Source organism: Mauremys mutica, chromosome 4 (assembly GCF_020497125.1).
Source record: "Mauremys mutica isolate MM-2020 ecotype Southern chromosome 4, ASM2049712v1, whole genome shotgun sequence".
NCBI lineage: Eukaryota > Metazoa > Chordata > Testudines > Geoemydidae > Mauremys > Mauremys mutica.
Genome location: NC_059075.1, coordinates 57,514,302 through 57,533,229, shown reverse-complemented (window position 1 = coordinate 57,533,229; position 18,928 = coordinate 57,514,302). Strand labels below are relative to the sequence as shown.

The window sequence follows — 18,928 nt, the reverse complement described above, 5'->3', positions numbered from 1 at the left end:
CAGGAGTCTAAATTTGATTTCCCATTTTTTTTCTAGATCTGCTTTTAAAAGATGTGTAAATCTTATGGTTGTTAGGTGCATGGGTGTCTCCCAAACATTGGAGGCACTGAGAATGTCCATTGCTAACTGGGATGGAGTCCCAGTATGAGAGGCAGTCCTTGAAGCCTGGGTGTCTTGGTATACCACAGAAATGACAATCCCCAAGGAGAGTCCCTCTGGCATAAGCAAGGGAAGTGGGGAGGGGAGCAAAAATACCTCTTAGTCAAATAAAAAATTATCAAATCATAAAATTAACTAAATTAAGTAACTACACCAACACTGAGGCTAAATTATAATCTGAAAGCAAACATGCTAGATGCTCAGTCTCTGGCCATAAGAGAGTTCTATATATTCTCGGTGTGGAGCACAAAGATATCATGAGAGTGTGCACAAGATGAACAGGCACTGCTACTGAAAATCTCCAGTCATAAGTGCATGCAACACCTGAAGTGGAGCACCCATAGGGACACTACATGAAGAAGAGAAAGTTACTCACCTTGCAGTAACTGAGGTTCTTCGAGATGTGTGTCCCTGTGGATGCTCCACTCTAGGTGACGGTGCGTCCCGGCACTGTCGATCGGAGATTTTCGGTAGTAGTGCCTGGTTGGGGCGCATGCACCCAGATGGTATCTCCCGTCTAGTTGGAATCTTCTTGAGTGCGTGCGCCCCACACCCTCCTCAGTTCCTTTTCTACCGTGGAGAGTAATCTCAGTACTCCAAAGTAGAGGGGAGGAGGGCGGGGAGTGGAGCACCCACAGGGACACACATCTCGAAGAACCTCAGTTACTGCAAGGTGAGTAACTTTCTCTTCTTCTTCGAGTGCTGTCCCTGTGGGTGCTCCACTCTAGGTGAATGTGTAGCAGTACCCACTACGGTTGGTGGGACTTTGGAGATACGGCAGGGAGTACTGAAGATAGTACTGTATGACCTACTATTGTGTCTGCTGTGGTGTTTTGCGTTAGAGCATAGTGTTTTGCAAACATGTGTTTAGATGACCATGTAGCCGCTTTGCAGATATCAGGAATGGGAACATTGTGTAAGAAGGCAATGGATGCCGACATGGCTCTAGTGGAATGAGTTATAACGCCTTCAGGCGGTTGAAGATTCTTCGCACGGTAACAGGATCTGATGCAGTCAGAGATCCACTTGGACAGACGTTGTTTAGAGATAGCCATACCGTTTGATTTTTTCGGTAATGGAAACAAAGAGTAGCGGAGACTTGCGAAATGGTTTAGTCCTGTCTAAATAAAAGGCAATTGCTCGCCTGACATCGAGAGTATGCAGGGTTGCCTCTTGTGGAGTCTTGTGAGGTTCGGGATAGAAAGTAGGTAAGTATATAGGTTGGTTGAGGTGGAAGGTAGATACCACTTTAGGAAGAAATTTAGGATGTGGTCTCAAAGTGACTTTGTCTTTGGAGAAGGTTGTGTAGGGAGAGTGGGCCATCAGGGCACTCATTTCACCTACTCTCCTTGCCGATGTTATGGCAACTAAGAAAGCCACCTTCATGGATATATGGAGATGAGAGGAGGTAGCCAAGGGCTCGAATGGAGGCTTCATGAGAGCGTGTAGAACGAGGTTAAGATTCCATGAAGCAGCTATTGGGTGAATTTCAGGGTAGAGGTTTTGCAGGGCTGTGAGAAATCGTTTTATGGTTGGGTGAGTAAAGAGTGAATAACCTGCTAAGAGGTCATGGAAGGTGGTAAGTGCCACCAGGTGCACTTTGGTGGAGCTGAGCGAACGTCCGTCTTGTTTTAGTTCCAAGAGGTACTCTAGAATGATAGGGAGGGTTACCATATTGGGCGCTAAGTGATTACGTAAGCACCAGAGGGCGAAATTCTTCCACTTCTGTGGGCAGGTTTTATGAGTGGAGTCTTTCCTACTGTGCAGGAAGACATATCGGACTTGCTCAGAACAGGCTAGTTCATGGGTTTGGAACCATGAAGGAACCACGCTGTGAGGTGGAGCTTGAGGAGCTCAGGGTAAAGAGCCAGTCTATTGTTCTGGAAAAGGAGATCTGGCCTGTTGGGGAGAGCCCGTGGGTGACGGGAGGACATGCAGAGTAGGTAGGGATACCACCTCTGTCTCAGCCAAGCCGGGGCAATAAGTATGACCCGGTCCTTATGGTCCACAATCTTCCGAAGAACCCCGTGTAGCAGAGGGATTGGTGGAAGGTGTACAGGAGAGAGGTGTTCCACGGGATGAGGAATGCGTCTCCTGGGGATGCAGTTCTGAGTCCCACTCTGGAGCAAAACTGGGGACATTTTCGGTTCTGAGTTGTGGCAGAGAGGTCTACTGACGGGGTGCCCCAGAGGGAGAAGAGCTGTTGAAGTATTGTGGGGTGCAGTTCCTATTCGTGTTCCGTCGAGAAGTGCCTGCCGAGTGCGTCGGCAGTAGTGTTGTGGCAGTCTGGCAGGTAGGAAGCGGTGGTCTGTATTTGACGTTATATACACCAATTCCATAGACGGATGGCTTCCATGCAAAGAGAATGTGAGCGTGTTCCCCCTTGTCTGTTGATGTAGTACATACATGCTATGTTGTCTGTTAAGACTCGCAGGTATTTGTTCTTTATGAGGGGAAGAAAATGAAGGCACGCTCATCTCACAGCTCTTAGCAATAAGAGATTTATGTGTAGGTGTGACTGTGATGCAGACCACTAGCCTTGTGCCCTGTGTCCCTCTAAATGCGCTCTGCAACCAATTAGGGAAGCGTCCGTGGTGAGCACGAGTGCTGGGGATCAGTTCTGGAAGGAAACCTTAGTGTAGAGGTTCTCTGGTCTTGTCCACCACTGTAGGGAAGCTAGAAAGTTGGGAGGCGGAGTTAACAACATCCCTAAGGTGTGTCTGTTGGGTTTGAAATTGGAATTGAGCCAGCCCTGAAGACATCTCATGTGCAGCCTGGCATACTGGAGTATGAAGGTAGTGGCTGCCATATGACCAAGGAGCTGTAGGCAGAGTCTTGCCTGTGTCCTTGGATGAATAGAGAGCGTGCGTTTGAGCTGCGTGATAGCGAGGAATCTGTGATATGGGAGCAAGGCTCTGCTCTGGATTGAGTTGAGATGAGCTCCGAGGAACTCAATCTGTTGTGTAGGTGTCAGGGTGGATTTTGGGGCGTTTATTTGGAGGCCTAGGCTGTGAAAGAGGGCGATAGTGAAAGAGTAGCTTGGAGTGTCTCGCCATAGGAGTTGCCCTTGATGAGGCAATCGTCCAGGTAGGGGAACTGCGTGACCCCATGTTTGTGGAGGTGAGCCACGAGTACAGCTAGAATTTAGGAAAAAAACTCCCGGCGCTGTGGAGAGGCCGAAAGGAAGAACTCCGTATTGGAGATGGTCGTGACCGATTGTGAAGCTTAGAAAGCGTCTGAGAGCTGGATGAATTGATATATGAAAAGAGACGTACTGTGGGTCGAGGGCTGAAAACCAGTCCCCTTGATCTAGTGCAGGAATTAATGTGGCCAGTGTGACCATTTTGAATTTTTGTATCCTCGCGAATTTGTTCAGTTGGCGTAAGTCTAGTATAGGCCTCCAGCCCCCAGTCCTTTTCTGGGTCAGGAAGTAATGGGAGTAGAAATCTTTCCCTGGATGTAGCATTGGCACAGGCTCCACTGCGCCTAGCTGTAGAAGATAAGCAACTTCTGCGTGAAGCAGGTGCTCATGAGAGTGGTCCCTGAAGAGGGATGGGGAAGGGGAGAAGGATAGGATATGAATGGGCTAGAGTAACCGGACTGAACTATCTCGAGGACTCAGCGGTCCTGTGTAATTTGCTGACAGGCATGTTGGAAACTCTGGAGGCGGTGGCGAAATGGGCAAATAGGCTGTGGAATCAAGGAGTTGTCGCACAGACCCTGAACCAACCTTTTAAAATTATTGTTTATTCCCAGATGGATGGGAAGTGGTTGCTTGAGCTTGATTTTGTCTGCGCTTAGGGGGTCTAGCGCGATTCCTATATATGTGGTAAGGTTTGGGTTGATATCGTTGACCCCTGGGAAGAGATGGGTGAATGCCCAGGGTGCGCAGTGTCGCTCTAGAATCTTTCATTGTATGAAGTAGTTCATCAGGTGTTTTTGTTTTGTTTTTTGTTTTGTTTTTTTTTAAAGAAAACAGTTTATGTTTATCAAAGGGGAGGTCCTCCACTTTGTTCTGCAGGTCTTTAGGGATGCCAGATGCAGAAAGCCATGAAGATCTGCGCATAACCACAGCTGGTGCAGTTGTACGGGCTGCTGTGTCTGTCATGTCTAAAAAGGCTTGTAGGGCTGTTCTGGAAATCAATTGGCACTCGCTCAGAATTGATTTAAAGCCCGCTGTCCTGTCCTCTGGAATGTAAGAGGCGAATTCAAAAGTTTATTGTAGTTATCAAAGTCATGCCTGGCAAGGAGTGCAAGGTAGTTCGCGATCCAGAATTGTAGAGTGGAGGATGTGTGAACCTTGCGACACAAGACGTCAAGGCTTTTAAGGTTCATGTCTTGCAGGGTGGACTGATATTGTGGCTGTTTCGTTCTTTGTGCGACTGCATTGATAATGAAAGAGTTCAGTTGTGAAAAAAAAAAAAGGAAGTCAGCGTCCTTAGCAGGAACATAGTATCTATGTTCGGCTTTTCTGCAGGTTGGTAATAAAGAAGCTGGAGTTTGCAGAGAGCGTCAGCTGGTTCCAAGAGTGCCTCATTTATAGGGAGTGAAGTAGGGAAACTGAGGCTGGAGGCTGCGGACCTTAGCCTGAGGTGAAAAAAGGCTCCAGTGGGGAAGGAGAAGGAGGTGCGAAGAACTCTGCTTGCCGTTGTAGATCAGGTTCGCGCTCAGTGAAGGTAGCCAGTTCAGGTGGTAGGACTGCGCTGTGTCATGTTAAGAAGCGAAAGTGAAAGTGTGAGCGGTGCAGTGGGTCGGTTGGAGGTGCCCTGCAGGGGGTCTGCTGTTGGTGCAGGGGCAGAAGGCAGGCTCGGTGCCGACATCCTTCCTGGCACCGGGGCAGAGCACGCGGTCGGAGCCGCGGCTTTTTTTTTTTTTCCCTCCTCCTCCTTCTTCCGCCCTGAGGCTTGTGGTGCCGACGGCTTTGTCGGCACCGGGGCAGAGCGCATAGCCGGCTCCGAGGCTATTTTTAGCGCTGAGGCTTGCGGTGCCGACGGCATTGTCGGCACCGGGGCAGAGCCATAGCCGGCTCCGCGGCTATTTTTAGCGCTGAGGCTTGCGGTGCCGACGGCTTTGTCGGCACCGGGGCAGAGCCATAGCCGGCTCCGCGGCTATTTTTAGCGCTGAGGCTTGCGGTGCCGACGTCCTTGTCGGCACCGGGGCAGAGCGCGCAGCCGGCTCCACGGCTATTTTTAGTCCTTAGGCTTGTGGTGCCGACATCCTTGTCTGCACCAGGGCACAGCGCGCAGCCGGCTTCGCAGCTATTTTTAGCCCTGAGGCTTGCGGTGCCGACGTCCTTGTCGGCACCAGGACAGAGCACGCAGTCAGCTTCGCGGCTGTTTTTAGCGCTGAGGCGCTTGGTGCCGCGGAATCCTTCTGTGTTCGGGAGGTTGAATTTCCGCCTCTATGGTCTGTGGGAGCCGTTGTTGAGGCCTGATCCGGGGCTGAGGTGCCTAGCTTTGGCGCTGTCAGCACAGAGGGTAGGGATCTCGCAGGAGACCCCTTACCCTTGTTAGAGTCTCTCCTATGAGACTGCTCTGCTTCTTGCCTCCGCTCCAGGGAGGGTGAAGCAACGCTCCCCACCGGTTTCGATCTGGCTGGGGAGGATGTGGGAGTGGGTTTAACTTTCCCCATCTCTGAAAGTGGCTGCGGGGATTTCTCCATGAGAAGCATTTTAAGCCGCAGGTCTCTGTCGTGCCGAGCCCTCAACTCGAGGCTCATACAGTAGAGGCACTTTGCAGGGATGTAGGCTTCCGCGAGGCACTTCACACAATGTGAGTGCCCATCCAACCTTGGTATGGAGTCGTGCCAGAAAACACACCTCTTGAATCCTGAAGCCCCTTGCATTGTAAATTAGAAATGGCAGGGGAGAGTGTCTCAGTGAGAGACAAGTCTGAAGTGATTTTTTTTTAAAACTAAGTAACTAACTATGTAACTATACTAAAGGAAGGGAAACAACTGGGAAGTAATTAATAATTATTTCTATGTTCTTTGTTACTGTTTCCTATAGATACCAGGGAAGAGAAGGCAGCACTGCTCCAAGTCCCGTCTTCAGCCGAGGACGGCTGAGAAGGAACTGAGGAGGGTGTGGGGCGCACGCACTCAGGAAGATTCCAACTAGACGGGAGATACCATCTGGGTGCATGCGCCCCAACCAGGCACTGCTACCGAAAATCTCCGATCGACAGCGCCAGGACGCACCATCACCTAGAGTGGAGCACCCACAGGGACAGCACTCGAAGAAGAATTAGTATTTACTAGACATACCTAGTTCTTGGTCTGGTGGCTCAATATTATATCCATAACCAGCAAAAGTCCGAACAGCTTCACGAAGACTGTCTCTATTTGATTTCTTAGTACGTTCATCTAATAATGCATATGGCACCAGTCGGGGATTTCGTTTGTTCTTAAGGTCCTAAAAAGGAGTCATAAGAAAGTATTTAAAGGAAATTGTGTTTTAAACTTCACACAACATGTATGTAATGAGATACAGTCAATATTAACTTATGCTCTTTCTTTTCTGCATAAAATATAGGCTTATAGGCTTAGGAGTCTTCCCCCCCCAGCATAAAAGTCATAGTTACATCATAAATAAAAGGCATTTTTATAAATATAAAAGCTAGTAAATACAATACTTAAAGACAAAAGTCAGGAACTGTTACTACACACAAAACAAGAATGAGGGGAATTAAGGAAATATGTCCCTGGGAAATGTTATAATTAACTGAGTAACTATAGTGTTACTAGTTTAAAAGAAAAACAAATCTCTCTCAAGCCCTGATCCTACAATCAGATCCAAGCAGTTGACCCATGGAATCTATGGAGCAATTGTATGATCAAAGCCTATTAACGTTTTTCATATATTAGATGTAGTGCATGGTACAATCTATGTTTATATTTTCCTCATATCTAACATCCAACAATGATTCAGAAATAGTACTTTAACTATACTCAAACTAATCAGTTCTACAGCTTTCAAATGTCACTGTCAAAGTGGTTCTTACCTGCTGAATGCCATAGGTCCATCCTTGTTTTATTCTGTCTTTTGCCCAGACATTATGTGCATTCTCTGCAAGTTTATCAACTAAAACTTCTTGAGAAGGTAACAATTTCACTTCAGAAAGATCTAGAGGGGCAGGTTTATACCCATTTGACATCATGTAACTATAACCCAATAAAAACAATAGTAAGAGTGAAAATTATTTTGGCAAACTTAAAAACAAACTTTTAAAAATACTTTTTTTTCCCCAAAGGGATGGAATTCTTAAATTTTCCATATGGCATTTAGTGTGATTTTCTCCTCTGTCTCCATCCCTCACTCCCCATTTATTTGTGGGATCCATTCTAAGTTATGACAAGATCCGTGACATGGAAGCTCTGTGAGGCAGACACTCTAATTTACCACCAATTTGTACAGCACCTAGTTCAATGGGACCCAAATCCTTGCCTGGGTACTTAAATAGCTGCTATAAAACAAATAACATATTATAAACTGTGCTTTTTAGCAGAAATTTAGATTTATATGTTTATATTTTAAACATTAGAAGAAATATTTATAATTTGAACATTTCTGTAATGTTTGACTTGAAGATTAATGGTATTTTTTTAAAAAATCATGTAAGTTGTAGAACAGGGGTAGGCAACCTATGGCACGTGTGCTGAAGACGGCACACGAGAAGTCCTGGGCACCGGTCCGGGGGGCTCTGCATTTTAATTTAATTTTAAATTAAGCTTCTTAAACATTTTAAAAACCTTATTTACTTTACGTACAACAATAGTTTAGTTATATATTATCAACTTATAGAAAGAGACCTTCTAAAAACATTAAAATGTATTACTGGCACGTGAAATCTTAAATTAGAGTGAATAAATGAAGACTCGGCACACCACTTCTGAAAGGTTGCTGACCCCTGTTGTAGAATACAGATTGTATTTCCATTAATATGCTTTCTATTCAAATACACTAGCATCTAATGATTATATATTTTAATGTCTTCATATATAACTGAGTAAAATAAATAAAACCAAGTATTTTAAGACATCTTCTGAGTTTTCTGTAGAGTATTATGTTTAAAATATAGTTTAAATATATCAAAAGGTTTTGAAGACCTTATGTAACGCCGACAGACCCGGTCCTTGGCAGGCATGATCAAACCAGGGACCTCTGTAGCTTAGTACATGAGCCTCTACAGCAGGGATCGGCAACCTTTGGCACGCAGCTCGCCAGGGTAAGCACTCTATCATACAATCATTTGGAAAAGACCTTTTCAAAGGCAAATGCCTTAAAGGAAACTTGTCCTTGCCTAGAACACTAAAGGCCTGATCTTGAACATATTTATCCCCATGAGTAATCCATATGTGTACATGTTTGCAGGATTGTGTCCCAACTTCCTAAAAGTTATCTCCAACTCTTTTTAATACTGAAGACGTGTTTATTACTATTTTTAATGCAAAGTACCATACAAAAGGTAAGTATGCTGAGAATACCTAATTAATGCATAATATTGAATTGTGTTTTCCCAGTGTTGCATAATAATTTGAGTATTATCTAGATGTCTTTCTTACACAACTTAATTTTTTCTGGTTATATACATCGATTTAAATATCAATAGAGGTGAGATTAGTCTTGTCTTTGTACATTTTTGTATATAGTACAATACTTTTACCAAAATGAAAAAGTAAATGGAAAATGGAGACAGTTATATGGAAGAGGAGTATACCCTTTTAAGTACAGAACAGTATCATGTACTATATTTTGCTACATGATAAAATAAACTTTCTATTCTGGGGTTACACAAGGCTAACATCACAAGGTAAAAAGAGTATGCTAGTTCAATATAGTCACTAGTGCATGGCTATTTTCTCACAGCCACTCCACAGGGTGACATAATACAGCAAGATTGGCAGTCAGCAATCATCAGTGGCCAGGTGCTGGAACAAAAATTTGCTGTCGCAAGTCAGCATTCATGTGCCCAGGCAGTCTGTATGTGTGAAACTTTCATAGCACCTAGAGTCAGCATTATCAGCTGAAAATAAATTTCTTAAAATAATGTTTACCAAAACAATTGCAAAGACTATTGTATATTTAAGTAACACACAAATAATTAATAATTATAATCAATGCATGATAATTATTGTTAAGATTCATACTTTTTAGGAAGTTTTACTTTCTTAAGATCTTCCTCAGCTGCTAGATTAGCATGAACAATATGACATCCAAGGGCCAAAAGAGTTCTATAAAGATAAAAAGTTGGTTGTTGTAAAATATAATGAAGTTACAGCTCCTATCAGGTGATAAAGAAAAATATAGCATTCTCTTAAATTATTTTGTGTTATTAGTAACTCTTCATATTTGAAACACTTCAAATGTACTTCTAATTTAATTCCAGATTTATAGACTTTGGAAAAATGAAGACTTTGATTTAGCAAAAGTCAGCAGAAATAGGATTACAAAATGAAATGAAGGACATTAACATCAAAGCAAAAAAAAAGTACAAATGAATGTTTTAAAAAATATGGGTCAAATCTTGCTTGTCCTCCTGCAACAAGTAGTCCACTGCAAGTTAGACTCACATGGGACTTTTATCATGAGTAAAGTCAGCAGAATTTAACTCTGTTTTCTCCTCTATATCTCTGCAAATAAATGACCACATTCTGCCCTTTAAATATACACGCAGAACTCCCAGTGAAGTCAACAGGAATTGTATAAATTATTTTGAACAGAATTTGGACCCAATTGTCCATCTGACTTGCACATTTTGGAAACATACAACACATTTAGACAACTTAGACAAACGTCAGTCAGGGATGGTCTAGATAGTACTTAATCCCACCCTGAGTGCAGGGGACTGGACTAGATGACCTCCCAACATCCCTTCCGGTCCTACAATTCTATGATTTTAAAATGGCAGAATCAGTGGAAATATAAAACTTGATTTCTTTTTAATATTATATTTAAAACTCACTTTAGGGTTTCTGTTGACATTTGTAGGTTATAATTCTTCTCTGTTTCAGGTAATTTTGAGAACTCCACGAGACAAGGGTGTTGTCTTTTATTATCATCCCGTATCTATAATAGAATACCAGAAAATGATATTGTACTGTTACCACACTCAGACTAATTTCAGTACAGCAAAAATAGACTTGTTCCTTGCACAGATAAAGCTTTTACAAACTCTGCCATCCATCCTATGATGCCTTATAACAGCTATTCAGAATTATATAAATGAGTCTTTCCATGATCAGTTATGAAGTATGGAACAACACCCTTAACCTCTGAAACACAGTGAAAGATGTAAAATCATAGTTAGTGAATGAAAAGGTAAACAATTGAATAAATACTGCAGTCCTTACTCTATGAAAACTCCTACTGCATGTCTGAGCTAAGCTAATTTGCTATTCTAAATTGAAAAGTAGCTGAATAATAACTCTTCCTCCTGAGTTAATCTAACCATTTCTGTTCATTATCCTGTGGTGTCAGAGAGATATTGCTTCGTTCTCTCAGCAATATTGACCACTAAAGAATTAGGAGCATGGTGTGAAGATAAAAAACTCTGAGTCCTTGAGAGGTGTATACTATTTCTTGTCAGCCTTTTGCATGTAGGTGGTATGGTGGCTGAGTGTCCCATTCAGCTTTAGTAGATTCCAATAATGCTTCATTAATGGAAGCGCTACATATCTTGAAATCTGAAGAGAGTTTAATAACTTCAGATGAGATTCCTGGATCACTTCCAGATGGATCTGCAATGCATCAGCTCTTGAAACTGTTTCAAATAATCAGCGTAAGAAGGAAGAGAACACAACAACCTCATCCGGGGAAGAAGATGAGATCTTCTTCCCCGAGTGTTGATCATATCTTCTTGCTGTGGCAATTGTTGCTGTGGTAATTCAGGTTTCATACTTTCCGTCTCCTTGCTAAGACATTTATGCATTCTCCTAAACTACTCCTATAAGGATCCCATGGATTCCAAGAAGTCCATTGGGGGCCCCATATGTATCAGGAGGGGGACGCCAAAGGAACCTCCCCAAGTCTTATAAAGATAATGATGAGAATCTCTCCCATCAACATGCTTAGAATATCACCAATCTGAATAAAATTCTGAAAGGGCAGCCACCAGGGGATATATGGGAGAGAACTGTGTATTTGCTGAGACTCTGAAGAAGATGTTTTTTCAACAGATTCCAATACAAGGGAATGATGCTCCTCTGATACTGAAAGGTCTCTGGGTAATAAAATTCTACCCACACCAGAGAAAGGAAGGGGAGGCATATGCTCTTCCATTCCTGTCTGTACCATGTTCTGATATGGTCAAAGACCGAAATCATACTGTACCATCTGTTCCCATAGATGGTACCGCATGACCCTGCACCAACTGCTTGGTACAAGTCTAATTCACTATCCTGTGCTTCCTAAGCACCAAAGGGTCCTCAGGAGCAGACTTAGACTTCTGCACCCTTTTAAGCAGCACTGAGTAGCCCCACAGTATGCCAAAATTTTGATGGCTGACTTAGAACAACGCTGCCTCAGCTCTTGTCCCCTAATGCCCCTACTCTGCTTGTGCTACACTGATGACATCTTCATCATCTGGATCCATGGAAAAGAGGCCCTTGAGGAATTCCACCAGGATTTCAACAATTTCCACCCCACCATCAACCTCAGCCTAGCACACAAGAGATCCACTTCCTAGACAATACAGTGTAAATAAGTGATGGTCACATAAACACCACCCTATACCGGAAACCTACTGACCGCTATACTTACCTACATGCCTCCATCTTTCATCCAGACCAAGCTCTAAGATACAACTGCATTTGCTCCAATCCCCCAGACAGAGACAAATACCTACAGGATCTCTATCAAACATTCTTAAAACTACAATACCCACCTGATGAAGTGAAAAAACAGATTGACAGAGCAAGAAGGGTACCCAGAAGTCACCTACTACAAGACAGGCACAACAAAGAAAGTTACAGAACGCCACTAGCCGTCACCTCCAGTCCCCAAATAAAACCTCTCCAGCGCATCAAGGAACTACAACCTATCCTGAAGGACGATCCATCACTCTCACAGCCCTTGGGAGACAGGCCAGTCCTCGCTTACAGACAGCCCCCCAATCTAAAGCAAATACTCACCAGCAACTACACACCACACAACAAAAACACTAACCCAGGAACCAAACCCTGCAACAAACCCCGGTGCCAACTATGTCCGCATATCTATTCAAGGGACATCATCATAGGACATAACCACATCAGCCAGACCATCAGGGGCTCGTTCACCTGCACATCTACCAATGTGATATATGACATCATGTGCCAGCAATGCCCCTCTGCCATGTACATCAGCCAAACTGGACAGTCTCTACACAAAAGAATAAATGGACACAAACCTGACATCAGGAATTATAACATTCAAAAACCAGTAGGAGAACACTTCAATCTCCCTGGTCACTCAATAACAGACTTAAAAGTGGCAATTCTTCAATAAAAAAGCTTCAAAAACAGAATCAAATGAGAAACTGCAGAACTGGAATTAATTTGCAAACTGGAGACCATCAAATTAGGCCTTAATAAAGACTGGGAGTGGATGGGTCACTACAAAAACTAAATCAATTTGTTAGTCTCTCAGGTGCCACAAGTACTCCTTGTTGTTTTTACAAAAACTAATTTCCCCTTGCTAAATACTTATACCTGTCAACTGTTTGAAATGGGCCACCATGTTTACATTGGCCTCATTAACACTACAAAAGTGATTTCCACTCCTTCTTGTCAACTGTTGAGAATAGCCTACTTCCAACTTAAATTGAATTGGCTCATTAGCACTGAACCCCCACTTGATAAGGCAACTCCCATCTTTTCATATACTGAGTATTTATACCTCCCTACTGTATGTTCCATTCCATGCATCTGATGAAGTGGGTTTTAGCCCACGAAAGCTTATGCCCAAATAAATTTGTTAGTCTCTATAGTGCCACAAGGACTCCTCATTGTTTTTACTGAGTAGAACATAGCTCATAACCTATGAGCTCCACACCAATGGTCTGAACACCACAATTCGAGACTGCCACTTTTCCCAGTACCGATGTCTTGGTACCAACGGACTTTAGATCCTCAGCTGGACCTTTTTCAGGATGTGAGATGATTTCAACCTCTTTCAAGAATCCAACTCCTCCTCATTTGTTGTCCTATAGGAGGCCTTAACCCTTCTACAGCCCAGTGTATCCCACAAATCTGGACATCAGGATTGTTCTCCTCTATCTGCAGCTCATGGAGGTAGATTGTCATTTTGGCATCACACGTTCTAGCCCTGCCCCCTCTGCTCTCGTTTACTCCCAGACTGTCTGCCTTCACAGCAGCAAACAGAGGCAGTTTCTTTTGCTCCTGCCCTTCCCTATTTTATCTTTTCTTTGCTTTTTGGCACTGGGGAGCAGTGTTCTTCCTCCTTGGCATCCCTCCTTTTCCTCCCTGGGTCAGTTAACCCTTTGGAGGGTTAATCCACCCTGAGCCTTTGCTGCAGTGCCTTGATGCTGGTCCTCTGCCCTTCATGGGCAAGGCAGAGTGGCAAAAAAATTGGGATTGAGGGAAAGGGGAAGTACAGGAGAGCCAACTGCCAGCTGAAGTGAAAAGTGTTGGATAGGGAGCCTGGATTGAGGCCCCCGCAAGAGCAGAACAGATGACATTTCCTGTTGGCTTCTGTAGCAAATAGGTTGATCATTGGGATGCCCCAAGTTGTGAAGATGACCCAGAGGACACTTGTCTTCAGGGACCACTCATGACTTAAGGAAAAATATCTGCTAAGATGACCCCTGAGATGATTCTGAACCCCGGGCAAGTGAATAACGTGGACCTCAATGCAGAACTACTACATCTCAATTACATCTAGGCAGAGCAACCTGGGGTGTGCTCCTTCTTGTTTGTTCACACAGTACATTGCAGTGGTATTCTTTATAAGTATGTGAACCACTGAATCAATGATATGGTCCCAAAAAGCATAACATGCAGTGTAGATGGCCTGAAGCCTCTGCTCCAACCACAGTCCTGTGTACTTTCAGTGGCCCCCAAGTGCACCCCCCAAGCAATCAGGGAGGTGTCGGTAACAAACGATCTGGTTGGTGAAAGCTGGACAAAGGGAACACCTTAGCAAACATTCTCTGGATACATCCACCACTACAAGTAATCCAGGACCAGTGGAGGAATATGAATCAGTCTATCTAGAAGGTGAAGAGCGAGACGGTAAACCATCCTGAACCACACTGGAAGAGCGTGAAGGTGCAACCTTGCAAACTGGACCCCCTGTGCACAAGTGGCCCAAGAGCCTCAGACATGCCCAAACTGTCATGGAAGGCTGAGAGTGCAGACTGAGGCAAAGGTGGTGAATTGTCTGAAAACAATGGTTCAGCAGAAATGCTTTTGATGTAGTGGAATCTAACAGGGCCCCGCTGAACTCGTTTTTCTGAGTGGGAGCCAAGACTGACTTCCCAGAGTTTAGGATGCGACCAAGACAGTTGAGCAAGCATGGTGATAACATGAGCAAGAACTTCCCCTCTAGATCTGCCCCTCAGTAGCCAGTCATCCAGATACAGGAATATGTGAATTCCCTTCTTCCTGAGATATGCAGTCATAATGAGCATGCATTTCATAAAAATCAGGGGGAAGAACAGAGGCTAAATGGAAGCATAGTGTAGTAAAAGTGATGCTCTGCCATGATGAAAAGAAGGAATTTTCTGTGGCTCAGCAAAATCACCATATGGAAGAAGGTGTCCTGAAGGTCCAGAGCAGCAATCCAGTCATTCTGGGATAATACGGGGAGAATACTCAATAGAGTGACCATTCAGAACCTCATGTACCTGATACATTTGTTGAGGCCAGGAAAGTCAAGAATGGATCTTACTCCTCCCTTGGATTTCGGTATCAGAAAGTACTGGGAATAGAAGTCGTGACCCCAGTGTTCCAGTGTAAACTCCTCCTTCATGGCTCCCAAAGCCAGTAGAGTACAGACTGGCTCGAGGAGCAGTATTTCATGAGAGTGGTCCCGAAGAGGGACACGGAGGGAGGGTGGGGAGGTTTGGAGAGGAACTGGATGGCATAAGCCAATCTGATGGTGCTTAGGACCCAGCTGTTAGTAGTGATTGAGCCCAAAGCAATGACAGGAACAATGCTTTGGATCAATGGGCACGTGGAGTATGGTGGGGAAAGCATATGGATTGGCCAAACCCTGAGCCAGACTACTTCCTCCAATGGGATCTATATCCCTTTCTGGGTTAGTTCTGCTGTCTCTGAGAAGAGAATGGCTGGCAAAATGTATGCTGCAGATGATACTGTTGCTGCTGCTGTTGCTACTGCTGAATGCTGTAGTGGAGCCTCTGCACGGCCAGGGCGTACGCCCCCAAGGTCCACAGGACAACCCTGGAGTCCCTGAAGGAGTGTAGCATCTTGTCAGTCTTTTCCAAGAACAGTGTTTGGCCACTGAATGACAAATCCTCAATAACTTACTGGACATCAGGGGTAATGCCCAAATTTTGCAGCCAGGAAGCCTTCCTCATTTGATTGCAGAGGCCATCACCCTGGCCGAGATGCCTGCAATGTCTAGCGCAGACTACAAGGATATCTTAACCACCAAGCTGTCCTGAGTAACAAATGCCCAAAATTCCTCTTCCAAGACTTTATGCAGCTGGTCTGTGAACTCTGACATTTGACCAGTTAACAAAATTGTACTTGGACAGAAAGGCTTGTTGGTTAGCAATTCATATCTGTAAGGAAGAGGAGGTGTAAATCTTCCTGTCCATGAGATGCATGGTTTAGAGCCCCTATCCTTGGGGGGTGGACTTAAACCTGTCCTGCTGGGCTCTACCATTCACTGCAGTTACAACTATGGAATTTGGGGCTGGGTGGGAGTAAAACCTTTCAAATTCCTGCATAGGAAAGAAATAGCCCTTTTCCATGCACTTAGCCACAGGCGGCACCGAAGCTTCAGAAGGCCTTAGGTGGTTCAAGGAGTGCATCGATAGGGAAGGTGACTCTCCCAGGGGAAGATAGTTGCAGGATATTCACTCATTTGTGGGTGTTCTCTTGCAAGAACTCTGCTTGGGTACTGAGGGAAGCAGCTGTATGCCACAAAAGGCCTTGGTATGCGTTAAAATCCTCCAGTATTAAAGGGAGGGATGAACCAGGCAGCATGGAATCATCCAGAGATGAAGACAAAGGCGTTAACAGGGCTAAAGCCCAGGACTGATGGACTCAGATGAGATGAGTTTGGAGGCTCCACTGGGAGAATGACTGCCAGTGCCTGGGTCTGTGGTGGATTCATGGTCACCACGACAGACCTGGTTGGCGATCTTGCCTTTTAGCGTGATGACTAGCAGGACCTCTGTGACTAAGGAGCATCCCACAGATTCCATGGAGGCCACTGGCATGGATAAAGCATTGGTGGCCAGTAGGCACCAGGCAGGGGCCTCTGTCCCAACCCTAAGATGTGCCAATCCCAATACCCATAACAGTCCATCGACAGCCCCTGATGCTGGTCAGGCAATGTAGAGAGGGAGGATGACAACTTTAACTCAGACACCAAGGAGCCTTGGGAACCTGGGGGTAAGGGCAGAGTGAGACCAGATGGAATGAGTCAACGGTCTGACTCATTCATTGCCCAGAACGAAGCAGGAAGTGGCGCTGCCCATGGAAGCAGTACCGAGCATGTTGGTTCCGGAAGCAGTGTCAACCCCAAAGTCAGCAGCAGTACTGGAATGTCTTATGGTGCCAATATTGAGGGCGGTGAAAGCTGCCATGGTAATGTTTGCAGTATTGACTGCAGCAGTGCTGAGCTTCCCAATACCAATCCCGGTACTGGCCCTGCTTCCACAGCCTCTGGAAGGGGAACATTGGGGTGCAGTGCCTACAGACTCAAGGGTTCAGCAGCTCAGTCAGTCAACAGGGTTGTAACTGATGCAATCCTGGGCACAGTTCTGGACCAAAGGAGAGGTCAGGACTGAAAGGCAGAGGAGGTCTGTAGCTGCCTGGTATGCTACTGACATGGAAACAGTCAATACCGGCATTGTTGGTACTGGACTCAGCGGATGTCCAGAGGCTGAAATCAGAATCAATGGTGCAGGATTTCTAATCTCCCTACCTGGTACCAGGGAAGGGTTAGAGGTACCTGCACCATTCCATGGGCTGGCACCAACTCCAAACCAGTCCGTGCTTTTCCTGGGGGAGACAGAAGAGTCCCTGTGGGACCTCAAGCAGTCTCAAATGATCTTATGCAACCTTTTCCTTGGCAAGGTCAACCAGGAACAGCACTTCTATTTCTTTGGAACACAAAGCGGCAGCACACTTGGAGGTGATCTCCGACCTGACAAAGGTCGTAGTGCTGAAGCAGGCTGCATGGCCTATTTGAGCAGTTGCTGGCTTTAGACAAAAGGTCCTTGAGTCTGTTTAAATTAATGGAGATATACCTATCTCCTAGAACTGGAAGCAACCCCAAAGGGTCATCGAGTCCAGCCCCCTGCCTTCACTAGCAGGACCAAGTACTGATTTTGCCCCAGATCTCTAAGTGGCCCCCTCAAGGATTGAACTCACAATCCTGGGTTTAGTAGGCTAATGCTCAAACCACTGAGCTATCCCCATTTCTTGAACAAGCTGCAGATCACACGATGCTCTTTAATGTGTGCCATGCCAAAACAGAGCAAGCACTGCATGAGGTAATTGCTCCTGCAGATGAAGGACAATGTTCAAACCCCGGTAAGGGCATCACCAAGGAAAACTAAACCAATGCAACTAACCCTGAGGGTACTACTAACTATATACAACATGAGAAAAAAACTGAACTAGATGAAGTGTTCCGAGGTTAAGACCACACAGAGCTGCAACTCCAGCCATGGATGGTAAGAAGAGACAAGAGAGAGGGTCTGGAAGGGAGAACTGGTTGGGGCAGCACTGCCTTATGTACCCAGGGGAGGGACTATGTCCACTTTAGACTTGAATCTGACTAACAGGGAATAATTGGCTGTGAATCTGAAGGATGAAGGCAATCTGGGTGAAAGTGATCATGTAATGATAGATTTCATGATTCTAAAGAAAGGAAGGAGGGAAAGCAGCAAAATAAGGACAAGAGAGCTCAGGAATGTTGGCAGTTTCTCAAGGAGATGATATTAAAGGCACAACTGCAAACTATACCAATGTAAAGAAAATATAGGAAGAATAGTAAGAGGCCAATATGGCTCCATCGGGAGCTCTTTAATTACTTGAAAATCAAAAAGGAATCCTACAAAATATGGAAACAAGACCAAATTGCTAAGGAGGAGTACTGAAGAATAGCACAAACAAAATCAGAAAGGCTGAAGTACAAAATGAGTTACACCTAGCAGGGGATATAAAAGACAGTAAGAAGCGGCTCTTTAAATATATAAGGAGCAACAGTAGATTCTCCACATAGTGGGGAAGGAGAGATAATAGCAAATAACATCAAGAAAACTGAGGTGTTTAATGCCTATTCTGTTTCAGTCTTCACTAAAGAGATTAATGTGACCAAATTCTCAGCACAACTAATATTAACAACAATAGGGAAAGAACAGGTTAACGAATATTTAGATACATTAGATGTATTCAAGTTGGCAGGGCCTGAAGAAATTCATCCTAGGTTACTTCATGAACTACCTGAAGCAATCTCAGACCCTTTAGTGATTATCTGTAATAACTCATGGAGCATGGGTGAGGTCCCAGAGAACTGGGGAGCATAAGAACAGACATACTGGGTCAGACCAATAGTCCATCTAGCCCA

At 44.7% G+C, this 18,928-nt stretch overlaps 1 protein-coding gene across 1 annotated transcript in view; it reads right to left on the bottom strand.

The window, feature by feature from the left end:
* Positions 1 to 18,928, bottom strand: part of RYR3 (ryanodine receptor 3) — a 642,559-nt gene that overhangs the window by 373,416 nt on the left and 250,215 nt on the right. Inside the window, 4 exon segments of the mRNA XM_045013234.1 lie at positions 6,424 to 6,571; positions 7,161 to 7,320; positions 9,307 to 9,390; positions 10,122 to 10,225. Of these exon segments, the coding sequence (XP_044869169.1) occupies positions 6,424 to 6,571; positions 7,161 to 7,320; positions 9,307 to 9,390; positions 10,122 to 10,225 (496 nt within the window).